Source organism: Sycon ciliatum, chromosome 1 (assembly GCF_964019385.1).
Source record: "Sycon ciliatum chromosome 1, ocSycCili1.1, whole genome shotgun sequence".
Taxonomy (NCBI): Eukaryota; Metazoa; Porifera; class Calcarea; order Leucosolenida; family Sycettidae; genus Sycon; species Sycon ciliatum.
In genome coordinates, this window is record NC_088643.1 from 30981161 (window position 1) to 30999301 (window position 18141).

Below are 18141 nucleotides of genomic sequence, written 5' to 3' on the forward strand. Positions count from 1 at the left end.
TATTGAAAGTGGTATAGTTGGTGGAACGAGTGTTCAAACCCATTTGAACTTCATACTGTTCGTCTTCTTTTTGACATGCTCTCTTTCCATCGTCCTTAGCTTTTGTTTGTTGAGAGCTGTTTTGGCTTTCTCCTATACCTCTGGGGGATGCCAAGTGATGGTTTTGAGAGGCTGGTGATGGCTGTGAGCGAGAGTTTGCCGATCGGCGTCGTCCTCGCTATAGCGATGAAAATACTAGTTACTGCGCACCTGGCAGATATCACAACACGTCGGAGCGTCCAGGAGCAAAGGAATCTTGGGTTTTCACTGGAATCTAGTTCCTCCAGCATCGTGTAGCCCACCGTCGGTGAATGGCGGTCCAGAAAGGTCGAAACTGGTCTTCTGCAGCATCTCGCAGTCCTGCGAGGCACACTGAATACGCCTGTCATGTATTCTACAAATAAAAATCACGAAGTAGTGGACTTTACAGTGATGAGTCTATCCTGTATGCTGCAAAAGACGCAGGAAATGTCACTGGTGTCCGTACACTGGACGCCAATATCATCCCAGTCTTCTCCTGCAGGATCTGTTTGACATTGACATACCGGTATGCAGTGGGTCGACATTGGCCTGGTTTGGCAGCTATCTGCCTGGGTGGATGTAGCAGGTTTGCATTGGCGCGGCGTCCAGTCTGACATTTTCTTGTAACTGTGGAGTACCGGCAGAGTTTGAGAGGTTGCTCGTGCTGTGAACACATCTCTACTGCCTGTCTTGTCCTGGAAGTGCCGTCTCGCCGCTTCCTTGCTCTACAGTCACGCCGTTATTTCGCTTTGTTTCGTGTTGCAGCTCAAAACCTGCCCAAACAACTGTGAGCTCGCAACATGGTATGAACAAATTGCACCACTCATGCTGGTTAACTAAAACCGGGATAGTCGAGTAAGCGAGTTCACTCCCTGGGCCATGGCAAGATCTGTTCAGCGCGGGCTATTCCAACCTCCAAGTGCATAGTCACCGATCGATCCATGCGATGGTGGTTGACCTACAAAGAGCCAAGGTCTACGAGAACTACTATTGGATCCCGCCTGTCTACATGCAGTCAACAAAATCAAAGTACCTCAGTATGCCCCAGAACAGGGCATGTGCATCTATAGCATGACACAACAGGGGTTCTGGCAGCACCTGTCAAACAAGCAGTAGCGACTAGTGCCAGCTACCTATTGGAGGCTAGCCGCTACAGTCTGTCACTGGAGATAATTATTATGTTCACTGTTTAGACTGAGCACAATCAATGATGCCCAATCAATCTGCCCAATGTGTGTTCTGTTCCACCTAATTATAACGTCCCATCGCATCAACCACTAACACAAGTCGTGCTAGAGTGACTACACGCACATGTCGTCACTCTAGCACGACTTGTGTTATTATTGTTTATTTTGATTCGCACGATAAATAGAGCACAATAAACGTTAACTTGACTGAAGATTAAAGGCGACTGCAGATAGAGGAACACATCGAGGTACAGGTACCGGCATCAATACAGTATCAGAAAGAAACAAACAAAAATGAGAGGTACGCAGAAAAAACTCTCGTGAGCCCAAGGGGAAGTGGTTGATGAGGGATGAATGCAATCTCCACGCTCGTCTACACTGTTCGTGGAAATGCACACATACATACAATAATATACAACATAGCAATAGCATGCACAGAACCGAACAATTTCATGTTCACACATGCAAGCACAGACCTGAACATTAGTACCAAAAGCCGATACAGACAATATCCCCATACACACAGACGCACACGCACACACACACACACAATGTCCCTTGTATGCGCCCGTGGCGAGAAAAGCACGCAAATCTAAATATGCACTGGATGTGAACCCACAGATTTTCTCTAATAGCAACGATAGCGGATCTGATTCTGAATGAAACACACACACAATACAATCATTGAATGCCCATCCGCAGATGATGGCAGGTCCTGAAAGAACAGGCAGTGTTCCAGTGATGGGGAACAGAACTTCGAGTGGCGAGTGAGGTATACACACACACACGTGCGTGCGCGGGCACACACCAAAGTATGAAGAAATGGAATCGACATCGTAGTATTCATTGGTTGGGGAATGGAAAGGAAAATAAAACATTGCTGTAGGTTATTGTTGTAAGGACACTGGGAGCACAACAGAAAGGTAAGCAACTTGCTTTGAAGCAAAGAAAGTTATTATTCCACGGATCTCAGAAGGAAGGAACGTTCCAGAATGCTGCACTGGCAACAGGCGGCCTGCAGTCGGTCCAGCTGCCGGCCTTGCAGTGCTGAAAAGAATGCGGTGCAGTACAGCATGTCACATAGTATCGCAGCCTGGACAAATAGGCGCTGGGAAGTCCTAGTTATGTGCTCACTCACACCACGATGCACCAATCTTCTGAGCTACTTTGGCAACAACTTTGTCCACTTGAGACTCCCATGGGCTGAGCCAGTTGTTGAGGGCTGCATCAAGGTGGACGGCAATGACCGCTGATGGCAAGGCAATCCATGACACACAGTCACTAGGGCATCGTCAACATGGCGCTGAGGCTGGATCGATAAAATCAACCTTTAGGCTGCCGCGGGGTTGACAACGAGGCCGCTGTCTCGAAGCTAGTCAGTCAGCCTGGTCACCGCCATTGACGAACCAGTCGCCGCCGCCAGCAGTGGCGGTAGGTTGTGACAAGTGTGGTGCAATATTGTCAGCAAATTCAGTACTGAGGATAAGATGAGTGACAAAGGGAACGTTGTGTTTGATAATATTGAAGTGAACAGGGATGATCACAAGCCCTGCGCGTACTCCACCGTGAGTTACAAGAAAATTCCGCACTGGACGACGAGCAAACACCAACCTGCTACATCCAACCAGGCAGATACTATTACGATAGCTGCCAAACCAGGTCAATGCCGACCTACTGCATAATGTCAATGTCAAACAGATCCTGCAGGAGAAGACTGGGGTGTTGGCGTCCAGTCACTGAGTGTACAGACACCAGTGACATTTCCTGCGTCTTTTGCAGCATACAGGATAGACTCATCACTGTAAAGTCCACTACTTCGTGATTTTTATTTGTAGAATACATGACAGGCGTATTCAGTGTGCCTCGCAGGACTGCGAGATGCTGCAGAAGACCAGTTTCGACCTTTCTGGACCGCCATTCACCGACGGTGGGCTACACGATGCTGGAGGAACTAGATTCCAGTGAAAACCCAAGATTCCTTTGCTCCTGGACGCTCCGACGTGTTGTGATATCTGCCAGGTGCGCAGTAACTAGTATTTTCATCGCTATAGCGAGGACGACGCCGATCGGCAAACTCTCGCTCACAGCCATCACCAGTCTCTCAAAACCATCGCTTGGCATCCCCCAGAGGTATAGGAGAAAGCCAAAACAGCTCTCAACAAACAAAAGCTAAGGACGATGGAAAGAGAGCATGTCAAAAAGAAGACGAACAGTATGAAGTTCAAATGGGTTTGAACACTCGTACCACCAACTATACCACTTTCAATAAATCGTGACGCCATTTTGTTTTAACATGAATATCGCGGATTTTCTGATTTTGGATGTTAGAAAAGTCATCTGCAAATACCGGCATGATCTATGAATCAACAGAATCAGGGAAGCGGACATTAGCGCTAGCAATTGGACGTAGTAGATCTACGTACTACATTATTACAAGAGTGCAAAAACAGTTTTGTTTATGGGGTCTTGATTATTATTATCAACACAAACGGCAAACAAATAATTCAGTGTGAGGATTGGATGTGAAGAGATTTCTAGCGATCCATTAAAATCACACTCCCGAGCATTCTGAGCCTGAGGTCTGTACGTACCTGTAGGCCAGGGAGTCGTAAAATACCGGTATTTTACGACTCCCTGCTGCAGGCTACAGTTTGTGTCACCGGTACACATGATTCACGGTATAAGGTGAGTTTGTCCAGATCTGCAGAATCAGTACAGTATTGCCCAGTTTTACTAGAAATCACATGATACCTACAACTTTGAAAGAAGTTAGCAGTTTTAAAAATTCACTCAAGTTGTTCCTGATCCTGTGTAAAGAGATCAACAACATGTTTATATTAATTAACAATCGGACTGATGGTAAAAAAATCCCCCCCCCCCCCTCCCAGGCCCCCAGAAAAGAATGCTCCTGTGGCTTGAAATGAACAAAATATTGTGCAAATCCCTAAAGCGTGAGACATAAAATGATTTGCTATAAGACAATTGACTGCGGCGCAATATTAATCAATATAAAATAGGAAGTGCAACTTCTGGATCATCTGAAGTGCCATGGAGCATTGCATCAAATTCAAATGGCGATGTTGCCCTTTTAAACTTGACTTGTTATTGGCAGTGCATGGTTGCGTGACCAGATCTCAATGACAATGCACCTCCTCTCACTAGCATACCATGGTAACATATGCACATGTTCGTGCCTTCCCACTCGCAGTCCGATTCAAATCAGGTTCACTAATCAATCACCTCCTCTCATGGCCCTTTTCATCATGAGGCAACTTGAACTCAACAACAGAGCCGGAAGCGGCTCAGTGGACTGGACTTCCCATCAACATCATTCTCAAGAAGATGGTGTCGGAAAGTCGAGCCGGGGTGAAACGTCAATGTCTTGCTCCTGTTCACGGTGTGCTACAGCTTGCATTATCTTTCAAGTCCTGGGCTTAGCTGGCAGAGTCCCACTAAGCCGATGGTTATAAGCGCAGGAGGACACCACGCTGCTCGGAGTCCAATGCACGCAACCAGAACTGAAGAACAGGCAACTCTTCCGGACCCACTTGCAGGACCTGTAGAAGACTGAGCAAAGGGGAGAAGAAGACAGGAGTGTCAGGAGGGTATGATAATCAGTGATGATGTTACTCAGCTCCATGACAATACAGAGCAGGGGCCCGCTTGTTGGCAATTTTAAAAGAATAAAAAGTAAAGCGGTATGTACTGTAATACTGTAGTATGTGGATGGGTAAACCACCTACTGATCTCAAGTCTGAGCACTGCAATTCACTCAGGCTGCACTGGCACTTCTCTCACTGCAATTCACTCAGGCTGCACTGGCACTTCTCTCTTCAAAGTCATAATATTCAACTCGACTTATTGTTAGCATTTCGCTTCAAAACCCCACTTCAGATTGAGTGAGAGGAGTGGAAAATTGCAGTGTTTTGAGGTGATTTGCGATTATGTTACGTCATAGTAATTTTAATTCAACAGCCGAATGGGACTGTTCACAGTTTTATTGACAGTATGATTTTCTTTAATTTTTTCTTTCGGGGATCCACTTGAGGGGGGGGGGTCCTAATACACTTCCTATGGACGCAACTCAGTCTAAATAAGTCTAACGCGAACCATGATTTTTTTGGGAGGTTCATAATGATTGTGTCAACTGTTACAGTACTACCGGGCATGGTTCACTGTATAGTCTACTGTATGCCACCTGTGGTGCCCTCACCAAAACCCAGTGGCCTCATCAGCCATCTCTGAAGGTACACACCAATGTCATCTCCTATCAAGTGTATTTCTGAGCCCATGACAGGATGGTTTACTGTACCCAGGAATGTAACTGACAGCCTGCAAAAAAAACACATTGGCAAGTTCATGGCATCGGTTTTCTGAGTGTTGCAAGTGTTGAACGGCACTTAAATCGACCACATCTCGGCCACATGGGTGATACGAATATTGGAACTGTGCTATTTTCAAATTTTGTATCAACCTTCTTCCTAGGAAGCTCATCGGCATGATAGTATCAATGTGAGACGTTCTAACAAAACAAGAGTGGCATGGGCGAATGCCAACGTGACTAACAGCAACAAAAAGAACAAGGGAGCTGTTGGACACACTCGCCCCTCGACTTACATCGCTGGTGAATACTGCTCAGGATAACCCCATGGGGAACATTGGATGCAAGAGACTTTTCCCCCCAACACGTATCATCATAATGTACATTAGAAGCCAACAACTCTGTAACGTTGCTTTATGGATTTATGGGGCATTCACATGATGGACAGCAACATTCCTCCAATTAATTTACTGATTTCACCCAATTTCCTATGACTAAAGCAAGCTTCGACATACCTTTCCAATCTTCCATGAAACCAATAATATTATTTCATTAGCAGAAGCATCGCTAGTATAGCTCCATATGAAACTACTGCTGCGTACTGAGGAGCGCCCAACCAAATTCACTTTATCATAGTTACTGAAGTAGTTTTAATAAATACTTTGAAAAAGAAAGTAAAACAGCGATGGTAACACTGACAACTGTCATAGAAACTCAGCAGTGAAACTCACCGCGGTCGATTAGCAGTTGCATCTTCTGATGCCCTCCGGGAGAAACGATACGCAATGTGAACTTTACTGCACAGAACACAGGGACAGAGATACAGAGATACAGAAATAGACAATCCTGTCATGTTCAGAGCACATTACCCTGTGCGATTGCACTGAATTGTGATCTAAAGAGGCATCAACGCAGCAATCACGCTTTGTTACACCTTATGCAAAAATACTCAGAAAGTGGTGGACATGCAGGATACTGTAGCTAATAATGCCCGATATGCCCCCTTTGCCTGTGCTGTGCATGCGGGGTTCGCCTCTGCACGTATCTTCTAGGGAGCCCAAATGGTAGGCTCGCTAGAAGATACGAATCAGTCGAATGTGCAACTCGTCACAGTAACATGTTTCACAGTAGAGCTAGAGCCAGCATGCATGGAATGTATCAAATGTAACTCAAAGTGGTCCAAACTGGGCGGGGGGGGGGGGGGGAGGGGGGGGGGCATTACTCTCCGGCAAATACTGTACAGTACTCGTACCTCATCCATTCTTCCTTGAGCGCACTCAGGCATTCTGATGTGGCCCCGTCATCGAGGCACGGATCAGCAACGATGGCGTTGAGTCGCTGTAAAAGCAATGGGCCTGTATCTACTCAACACCGATACACAGCAGGAAAGAGGGTCGACATGTCACATAAGATATGAAGTACACAGTACACTAAAACAACAGTGTATTCTGCATACTCAGCATACTCAGCATACTCAGCATACTCGGAGCACCAGTATTAGCGCTTAAAAATAGAACGTACCCAGTTTTACTTTTGAAAACTGTCACACTGAGAACAGGATCATGACTGTCAAGAAACGTGCGGAGGGCCATGGCAAGAGAACAACTCTGAAAAGAAATGCTTTGCGGTGTTGTCTGCTGCTTCCTTCCAAGTTGCAACCTCCCTTTTAAATGGACATGTTCTTCCCTGCATTGATGTCCCCTCACTTGTCACCTACATCATATGTAGTGTATCTACTACCTAACACAGGGCAAGAGGCGTTCATAACTGCAAATCGGAGAGAAAGTGTGGTTGGCATGCAAGCATTTACCGTATTATCTCTAATATAAGCACGGTCCTTTATTTTTTCAATGTACCTCCGCCCCGTGCTATTAATGGAGACGTTCCTTTATTGGAGACTGTTCCATTATTATCTAAACCTCATTTCAGAGGTTGGTGCACCGCACGCGATCGCGCGACTGACCATGATAACATGTACATGTACATGCAATGTGCGTACATATACTACCGTACCGTATCCTTTATTGGAGGCCCGGGTGGTTTTCAGAGCACTTCACAGTGAGCACTTCACAGTGTGCTTATAATGGAGACTGAGCACTTTATTTTTTGAATGCCGCCCCAAGGTGTTCTATTATTGGAGACGTGTTATTGGAGACTGTGCTTATATTAGAGATGACACGGTATTCGTTTATTGCGGAATTGCTGGCACTTGTGATGTGAGTGGAAGAACTGTTTTGAATATGTCCTGACGGTGACGTGGGTCGTGGGGCCCATGGACATCAAGAGAGTATTGTATAATTGTTGGGCATGCAACAAGCGAGTAAGGAGGAGGGGGTTGCAACTCATGAATTGCACCATGGACTTACTTCTGGGATTGTCACGACCACTTCCACCACAGAACAAGAGGAAATTATAGCCTTGAAAAGGATCACCTTCAGTGGTACATGCAATGCCATTCCATCTGTCATAGAGAAGGCACACCATAATTATCATACCAAGTACACCGAATATCAACAAGGGATAAAACACTGAGATTCACTATTGTGGTCAACTTGCTTGACTATGGCTAGGAGAGAGAACTGGGAGATCAGACACCACAATGACTTGCTGGTATTGTTGTGTACTGGGTGTACATGTATGTATAGTACTAATGAGGGAAGCAGATAAAGACTATAGGATAACCGATACAGGTGAGGTCTGACTGTACATGATTGTAAGACAGTACATGTGTTTTCTATTTCTTCACTTAGTTTATCACATGTGTAGTTTATCACATGTGTAGTTTATCACATGTGTAGTTTATCACTCATGTTGTAACACAAAAACATGACACAAACTTACCCAGCAAGATTTGTTTTCTTTATCCTGTCATCAATCTGTGCCATGCAGTCCAAGAATTAACGGAGATGGAGAGAGAGGGTGAGTGAGTGTGCGAGTGAGAGAGAAAGAGAGATAGTGGTGGTTGAAGGTCCAGTTTTCCTGTCCTGATGTGCGCTCGGCAGTGCTTAAAATAATATCATATTGCCTGCTAGATGAAGGAATATAGCCATTAGAAGGTGACGGTCCTCCCCTCTCTATGCCATTGCGCTCTCCAACCAGCACCAGCACCACCACGCCAACAGCAAGACATTTTTCAAGGAGGACGAGTTGCTTCATACAGCCGCTTCGATCTCTCAGATCGTGTCAGCAAAGGGAAGACATTGTTGAACGGCAAGAAGGGAACTGATCAGTAACTGAGAAGAGAAACGCCATGCTGTTGGTGTCATCGTGATGAGGCTGGTGTTCGCGTAAGAGCGCAATGGCGTGAATAGGGAGGTATTTATGGTTGAGTGTTAATCAGATAGACTGTACATGTACCGTATTTCCACAAATAGTAGGCCGGTCTACTATTTTTTCAACCTCGTCCTAACCCGGCCTTATAATCGAGGACGGTCTTGTATTCGAGGCCGGTCTTTTATTCTCTCAACCTAGTTTGACCCCGGTCTTCTATTTCTCGCCACACAATTTTACCCCCGTTCTTCCATTTTCTTCTACACAGTTTGAGCACAGTCTTCTATTTTTTTCCCACAGTTTGAGCACGGTCTTCTATTTTTAACACAAGAACAAAGACTCATTTAGTAGGCCCGGTCTTCTAATCGGAGACGGTCTTTTATTTTTTCAATCGCACCCTGCCCCGGCCTTGTATACGAGGAAGGCGTTGTATACGAAGACGGCCTTTTATTTGCGGAAATACGGTAATCCAGCTAACCAGCTGCTTACAGATAAGAAGTGACATGGTATTTTATAAGACTGCCGGTATACTTCGCCACACAAGCCCACTTGTATACAGGTACATACGCGGGGACACACGCAAAAGCATGCGTACTTGCACACACGCACACATGTATCCCCAACACACACACACACACACACACACACACACACACACACACACACACACACTCAGACACACACACACACACACACAAACACACACACACACACACACACCACACACACACGCACACGCACACACACACACACACACACACACACACACGCACACACACACACACACACACACACACACACACACACACACACACACACACACACACGTGAATGTGCAAGTCATGCAACTACTAGTAACTGAAATGGGTTCAGGACATGATATTGTACAGAAAGGCAAGCGTACATGCAGATACCCACCCAAAGCACTCAATACAAAGTAATGACACTGGGCCTAAAGGACACACGCCTGCACCACCATGAAAGAAAATGAACACCGCGGAACCTTGCTACAGCTTACCTTGCTTGATGAGACAATATCCAATAGAACAAATACTTCAGAACCACTTAAATGCTGTGGCAAATCTGACTCCAATCGCATCCCCAGTAGATTGCAGCGGTAGCTGTCCAAGTACTGGGGGCTATTTGCCACAGCTGAACAACAACCGGTTGGCAAGAGGTTCTGTAGTATTGCAGTGACAAATACAAGATCACTAGTGAGGATGGTGTGTATGATAATTATGCTTGCGAAGGCAACCTCAGCATTCTGCAACTTGGCAGTCCTAACATGCAATATGGGACATAATCGTGGTAGACAGGGATAAATTCAAGATGCACATATACACCATAGAAATACCTGGTTTGAATACAAGCCTGATTTAAATAGAAGCCTAGCTCTGACATCGGCTTCTACAGGCATAAGCCTGGCTTTTATACACAATATTACGATCTGTATCCACACAGTGTAGTGATGGACTTACTCCAAGAATATTCAGCGTGGATATATTGGTGGACGGCGAGTCAGAACGGACAATGATCTGGCTGCCACGGATCACATGATTAGCAACGAGATGAAAGTTACTGGCACCTAGACGCTAAAAATACAACAAAAGAACACAGGTGAATCAACTGCATATTTTTTCATCCAAAAGACAAGTTGCTAGTGTAGCATGCTTTTTATTTTTAATTAGCCCAATTCGACATAGTAGACTGTACGTACCAGCAAGAGCAAATAGCTCCAACGAGTGTAGACTGTACGTACCAGCAAGAGCAAATAGCTCCAAAGAGTGTGGAACAATGGGTACCCTCTCTACAGGGTCCATGATGATGTGAGTTTTCGTGGTCGGAGACCCCATATGCAGACTTTCACATTCATGGGAGCTTACTTAACGTTACTCTTGATGCCGGCAGTACCTGGCACACAGTTAGGGTCCCTGGCACCCCGTCCAAACTTGATGACGACCATGATGAATGTAGTAGGAATCACAATGTTTAATTAACACGTCGGTGATGGATTGTCAGCACTTGGCTTAGCACTTACATAGTTTTGGAAAGGGGGTTCTGGAATATTGCATTGCTTGTTGTCTCTCCTATGCACTGTGTACTACATTTTGCCCACACTTTATCCGTAGTCTATGAACATCAGCGGATACAGTTGCACATATATAATTTTGTCGTCCTTCCGACATTGCTCTATGTGATACATGGAGCATGACGGAGAGGGGAAAAAGAACCAGCGATCAAGATCAGGTATCGGTATCAACTACCCGCAAACAATACCCAACCACTCCCTCTACCAGCGAACTGGGGCTAGGCCCCTAATTCAACTCATCAGACCCGCGGCTATGGAGAATGCTTGGCCACATGCTCAGCTCAGATTGAACCCGTCCACCTTTCAGTCCTATCGTAAAATTGAACTCGGATGGTGAGCCATTTTGTCCTTCTCCTTTTTCACTATTGAAAAATGAAAAAAAAACTTTTTTTCATTTGTTGTACTACAGTACATGGAAAATGAAAGTTCTGGGTAGTAGTCACACATCAATGACTATGTCTGCCCCCACCCCTACTATGAGAAATAGAGTGATGGCTTTGACCCTGGAAGACATGGTCAAAGCCACCGCTCTACCTCTCAAGCAAAGGAAGCCATCTAATGACAGGGACTAGCTTTCCAAAGGAGTCTCGATATCTGAAATGAATGCAGTAAATCCGGGTGTAAGCGACCTCTGGTTTTAGCAACCACCTACTTTTAACGACTGCTTTTCCATGCACGGACAGTTCTACACAGAAACCGCACCGGGCACAGCGACCACCTGCCTTGCGCGCCCAGTGACCGACTTTTAGTGTACCGAGTGCCATTTTGGACCTGCACACAGCGGCCTAAAGTAATCAAAAGTGCCATATTGGCTGACAGGGTTGACTGCAACAGGGTTGAAGTGCGCTCTGAAGCAAATGCATGCAGTCAACAGAAGTGACAAGTGACCAAGGTGACAGTGCAGGATGCGCTGCATGCGATCCAGTGAGGTGTGCTTTGCCTGCACGAAAGTTTTCTATGCTCCGCACCTATCAATATGAGTACAATCATGGAAGTACAAACATGCACAAGTATGTGCACAATCCGACATGCCACGAATGTATGGGGCCTGGTTCTAAAGACCACCCGGCTTTAACGACCGCTTTTGCTTGCACTGTGGGGTGGTCGCTTAAACCAGTGTTTACTGTACATGTATTCATACATGTATTCATACAATCATGTATGAATACATGATTGTATGAATACATGTATGAATACATGATTGTATGAATACATGTATTCATACATGTATTCATACATGTATGAATACATGTATGAATACATGATTGTATGAATACATGTATGAATACATGTATGCTTCTTCTAACGTACCCTGTGGATGTGCTTCAGTGAGGAAAAGCACGGCCCTTCATTGGCAGAAAAGCACGGCCCTTCATTGGCAGAAAAGCACGGCCCTTCATTGGCAGAAAAGCACGGCCCTTCATTGGCAGCGTTATCTGAAGGCAACAGTTGTTGACAGTACGAACATACCAAATTACCATGTTCATTGATGACAGTCACAGAGCCCAGAGGACCGCACAATTCACCCATGACAGGTCAAATCAGGGCAATGGGCTAGGTGACACTACTTGAGGTAAACAACAGCATGTGTGCAAAGCTGGTTATCAGCACAATAACAAAATACAGAAAGCATTTAGAAATCGCGATCAAGATAACAAGCCAAATTGACATCAGGGGACTTCAAAAGGGACTTTAAAATACGGTAGCAGTGTAAACGGATGACAACATGTGTGACAACATGTGTGACAACATGTGTGACAACATGTGTGACAACATGTGTGACAATACAGAAGGTAAAGAACGCTTGATCGCGATTTTAATGATAGCTTGCAGGTAGGACCCAAGAAATCAAGCTGCAAAAGTGCTTTTGGTTGAGAATTTTTTTGAAACAATTGTTGAGATGAGGTCTTTGTCAGGCAAAGTAATGGCGCAAAATGCAAGGCTATGTCCAGTGCATTGCGTATGCGCAATTTTATCGATTGTCAAAATGGCCGCACATAATCCTGTCGGCGCGCTAGCAACTCTGTCCAAAGTGAATTTTGACCATGGCACATCAATTGTGGTGAGGTCCTAATGTTTTTATTAGCTTGCCAAGGCCGTGGAATGCATAATATCATACTCAGTTTCCATGGTTACCATGGGTTGTTACCATGGAATTTCGTAGTATGCCTTGTGCGATCACGTCTAAAATTTGTGGACTCCTTCATTAGCCCCTTAGCAACAGTTTAGGGCCAAGTTTTAGGTCAATGTTAGAACAGAGGCCATGCAGCATGTCTGTGTATGATGGTCCTACCGGTAGGTCCTACCGGTAGGACCGAGGTCTATGCAAGCTATCATTAAAACTATTTCCTTACCATTTGCTCAAATATGTCATATGATATAGTTAGTGTTTTCTGAAACCTATCAGTATATTCATCGAACACCGTTATGGCTGTGCAAAGATAGGGTCTAAGCCTTGTCGTGACAGACCTCACTTACCAGTAGCCGTATACGTCTTATGGTGACCATTATCACGTGCATCATGTGCCTGGCCCTGGGTCTCAGTAGGAGCCATAGCAGTAGCAGTAGCAACGGAATCTGCAACATGGGAGTCATCGTCCTCATCTAGACTGTCGTTAAAAGATTCACGCTTCGTTAACTCACGTTTCTTGCATGTCTGCACACACAGAGACGGTTCATACGGAGTACAAAGAAGGCCACTGGGACACAAGAAGGAAACTAGATAGTTGAAGTAGAAAGAATTATGAGCGACCTTACAAGTCATCTCAGTCGAATGCAGTGCGAATATGACTATAAACAATTACATACTATTACTTCGAATGGAGAGCCACTGATTTATAGGAAGAAAAACTTCAAAAATGAACCAATCAACTACACATTACGCTATAAATGTCCACTAACAACACCAGCTTGTAGTATGTCCCCATACTGTGATGTACATGTACAGTGGGGTGAATGAGGTGAACTTCTGGAAAAACATGATGAGGGTCAGGAACGCCTAATGCTAATGAGTTTATATACTCATAAAAAGGACACACTTCAGGCTCATTACGAACATCTTGAAAGTTTGAAAGTTGCCTGTATTTCACCTGATGAGAAGGCTTGAAAGTATTGATTGAAAGTATACTTGTGAAAACAAAAACTTTCAAGATGTTCGTAATGAGCCTGAAGTGTGTCCTTTTTATGAGTATTATCGCATATTTGTCTCAGAGGAAACTGTTTGCTAATGAGTTTCTTGTGGTTTAGATTATCAATTTAGCTGATCTGCAGGTTGCTTTGCTGGCTGTGGCCAAAAGAACTGGCGCTTCCGCATCCGGTCTGTCTTCTAGGAAAAATCTGCCATCTCTGATGGCATATCATGATGATGTGCGCCTGGGATAAGTGTCAGGAACACCAAGAAAACACATGTGACAGACAGCACCCCCCCCCCCCCCCCCACACACACACACAGCACAGCACAGCCATATTTCTTACCATGGGCACGGTCTGAACTCTTGTAAATAATCCACTTAACATCCAGGAAAATGACTGGTGAAGCTGAAGATAGAGTTGCTGTAAACAGAAAATGACCAGCGCAAGTACAGACATACAATCAAGCCATCAACACATCATATTCAGGGGGCAGATGTCACTTGATGACATTCAGTGTGGAGAGAAGGGGAGAGTTGCAGAACCCTGGAAGCAGAGCACTGCGAGGTTCAGACAACTTCCCCATAACTACCACCGCCACATGTGGCTACATCTCGGTTTGTACTGGTGTCCCTAGAACTTCTCCATAACTACCACCACAACTTACTACACGTCTGCTTGTATTTGTGTATTGGTGTATTGGTGTACCTTGAATGAGACATACATAATCGGTCATATCAATCAGCTACTGTTAGTTACTAGCTCCTAGTACAGTCGACTCCACTTATAACGAACTCGCATAATTACAGCGAATTTCGTGATATAGCGAACCCATGTCCATGTCCCCGTTTGAACCCATACAAAATTGATCCTTTATAGAGAACCGTTTTAGTTTATAACGAACCAAATCTTGTAGAGCCGCATGTAAACCAAGTGCACTCGTACTGTCATGGGCCACTTGCCAGTCATGACTTGCTGCTTGTACAGTGTGAGTGCACTTCTGTTATAAAGAACTTCGGCTATAAAGAACTAATTCTCCTGCACAGTGGTGTTCGTTATATCAGGAGTCGACTGTAACTTCCCACGCATACATCGCATTGGCAGTGTACTGATCATATGTGATGCCCTGTGAAGAAGGGATACTACCATGCTTGAGCATATTTTGTATAACTATGTGCACACATTCTGCCGGATATATCTTCATGCACAGTAAGACCTGTCAAGGCGACCACTCGGATAAGGAAACCACGACCAAGGGATGCTATTTCCAGTCAATTGACCCTGGATAAGGAGACCACCTGGTAATAGAGACCACATTTCGAAGGTCCCTTGAGCGGTCGTCTTAGACGGGTTTCACTGTACATTGCTTCTAGCACATTTAAACGCCTAGCTTGCATTCTTCGAAATTTTAAACTTCAGTGTGTAGGGTGCTCCAGATTATCAGGCCCAACATGATTTATATGACATATGACATATGAAGCATAACCCATCAAACACCTATAATCCCATAAAGCACTTGCATTGTAAATGATTGTAAGTGTTTTATGAAGGATAGCTCTGAAGGAAGACGCCAGCCGGTCCCCTTTGTTTTTGAAAGTACCCCAACCTACCGGCTGCTTGCATAGCTCAGCTATAGATCGGACCTGTTCAGGTCTCCGCAGGCCTGGACAGGGCAGATCAAACACGAGAAAGTTGACAGCCACATACAGGCACTCTGCTTGAAGCACTCGTAGTCACCATTGAAGTGTGCTTGCTTGAAGCATTCACGCCCGGAATTCATAGGGCACTTCTAAGAGTGTGCAATGAGTGTGAAGGTGAAAGTTACATTTCATTGCCATTCTTCACGTGGTGTACACCAAACCCACATCAATCGGAACTAGGGGTGAAACGAGTACCGTATTTCCCCGATCATAAGTCGCACCCCCATTTTCAGGTTTGAGCAATATTGTTGCGATATATTCACTTCAATAGTAAGTCATGCTCGATTGTAAGTCGCACCACCTTTTTTACCCTCAATTTTAGTGTAAAAAGGTGCGACTTATAATCGGGGAAATACGGTCTATCAAATACTCGAGAAAATTTGAAACGAGTGAGTACTCGTTCCGCAAAATACTCTGATTTCTTCAGGCTCAGTGAGCCGGCAGTTTGTGTCACTTCTTGTGGATTTCGTTGAAGCATTCGAATCTGCTTCTCCACTTGCGGTCGTCACTTGGGAGTGTGTTTGCTGTCGCCTGCCATCTGTTGCTTCACAAACCAAGCCACCATAGCAAGAGTAAGGATCAAATGTCGCATCTGCAGCGTTGTCTAGATGCCTGGAAAGCTGGTGACTTATCTGGTCTGCTTGGCGAGAGCAGGTGTGTGCAAGCTCATCTCCTCCCTCCTCCGGGATGCGTGATGACTGACTGTGAGATGTCCGACACAATGTTTGCTAAGTTAAAGGGGAAGTATACCCTAAAATCAAATTTTCACCAGTTGTAGTCTTCGGGGTGCCGAGTCGAATGGTCTTGGTCCGAGGACGCTGAAACGCTCCCTTCCTCCATTATTCCCAATCGAACTCGCGCACTTCCACTGAAACTGGGTGACTGCGCCCTACTAGATAGGGATTTGTATGGAAAAAGTCACTAAAAACGCCGTTTCGTTCTTATAAAAGCACGGATGACCGCGATTGGTCCATATGCTGTAGGTTTTTGGCCGCTGAGTCGACTGGTTTTGGTCCGAAAAGGCTGCGATGCAGCGTTCGGCCCTTATACCCAATCGAACACGGTTGAGTAAGTGGTCACGTGCTCATGCGTACACCAGTCGCCTGGTCACCGTGCCTGCAGGCTACAATTTTCACATCAAGGTTCAACTCAAAGGTTCAAAGCAGGGAGTCGTAAGAGGCTTTTACGACTCCCTGGTTCAAAGGTTCAACTCGAGTGACATAAACGGGCCCAAACAGGCTGTAAATGAGCACGTGACCGCGTACTCAACCGTGTTCGATTGGGAATAAGGGCCGAACGCTGCATCGCAGCCTTTTCGGACCAAAACCAGTCGACTCAGCGGCCAAAAGACTACAACATATGGACCAATCGCGGTCATCCGTGCTTTTATAAGAACGAAACGGCGTTTTAGTGACTTTTTCCATACAAATCCCTATCTAGTAGGGCGCAGTCACCCAGTTTCGGTGGAAGTGCGCGAGTTCGATTGGGAATAAAGGAGGAAGGGAGCGTCTCAGCTTCCTCGGACCAAGACCATTCGACTCAGCACCCTGAAGACTACAACTGGTGAACATTTGATTTTAGGCTATACTTCCCCTTTAATCTACAGTGATGGACTTCATCAGGCTTTGCGTGGCCTCTCGGGTGGCAATTCGGGTGGCAATTCGGCTGGCAATTCGGGTGAACCATTGAAACCGGGTGACATAGTCAACACTATTGCTGGTACTACAGTACGTAATGTACTACAGTACGTAATGTATTAGAGCAGAAGTATGCACAGCCCGTTAATACGGCCGACTCTGTGCTCCTGCCCGGAAATGCTGAGCCTGTCAATCCCACTATGTTTGATGGAATAACGGCAGAGGCAGTCAAGAAGGCTATTGGTCGCATGCGGGGTCCGGAGGGCCGTCTGGTTTGGACGTGACTGCCTGGAAGAGGATGTTGACCTCCTTCGGGGGTGCATTCAACAGTCTTGCCACTGCATTGGCGGGTGCTGCTCGGTGGGGGAGGTGTATCGCCGAGTAATGGCCAAGGTTGTTCTGGCATGTACCTCATTGTGCTAGAATAACACTTGAAGAGCATGGTCGATGCAGACATAGCCACACAAAATAACTATGACATTGTTATGGCGTCATCAGCATTGATCATACTCCACATTGCTCTTATAATAACACTTCGTAAGGTATTTTTTTGAACACATTTACCTTTATTAGCGGAGTGAATGTGTGCCAGGGTGCTGCTCTTCAAGGCATCATGCTGATCTCGATCAAACACACTCAGTGCCTACAGAAAACACATTCAACATAAGACATTGTTCACAGAGGAACATCACAGGTTCTCGCCAGCAAATTCACGGCGACGGCGACGACGCTGATCTGTTGACACCGA

General features: G+C 45.5%; 1 protein-coding gene across 3 annotated transcripts in view; it reads right to left on the minus strand.

The window, feature by feature from the left end:
- Positions 1-4115: 4115 nt before the first annotated feature.
- Positions 4116-18141, minus strand: part of LOC135822670 (folliculin-like) — a 32852-nt gene continuing 18826 nt past the window's right edge. For 2 of the 3 annotated variants that reach the window (XM_065335492.1, XM_065335483.1), the window contains exons 11-22: positions 17958-18036; positions 15667-15719; positions 14402-14479; positions 13406-13583; positions 12239-12363; positions 10317-10430; positions 9857-10018; positions 8410-8444; positions 7935-8029; positions 6821-6929; positions 6300-6365; positions 4116-4814 (exon numbers count right to left, since the gene is read on the minus strand). In XM_065335492.1, coding sequence (XP_065191564.1) covers positions 4712-4814; positions 6300-6365; positions 6821-6929; positions 7935-8029; positions 8410-8444; positions 9857-10018; positions 10317-10430; positions 12239-12363; positions 13406-13583; positions 14402-14479; positions 15667-15719; positions 17958-18036 — 1197 coding nt within the window. In that variant the 3' untranslated portion in view covers positions 4116-4711. Of the gene's footprint in view, positions 4815-6299; positions 6366-6820; positions 6930-7934; positions 8030-8409; positions 8445-9856; positions 10019-10316; positions 10431-12238; positions 12364-13405; positions 13584-14401; positions 14480-15666; positions 15720-17957; positions 18037-18141 lie in introns of those variants that run through there. The other variant, XR_010554531.1, reaches the window with a different exon arrangement.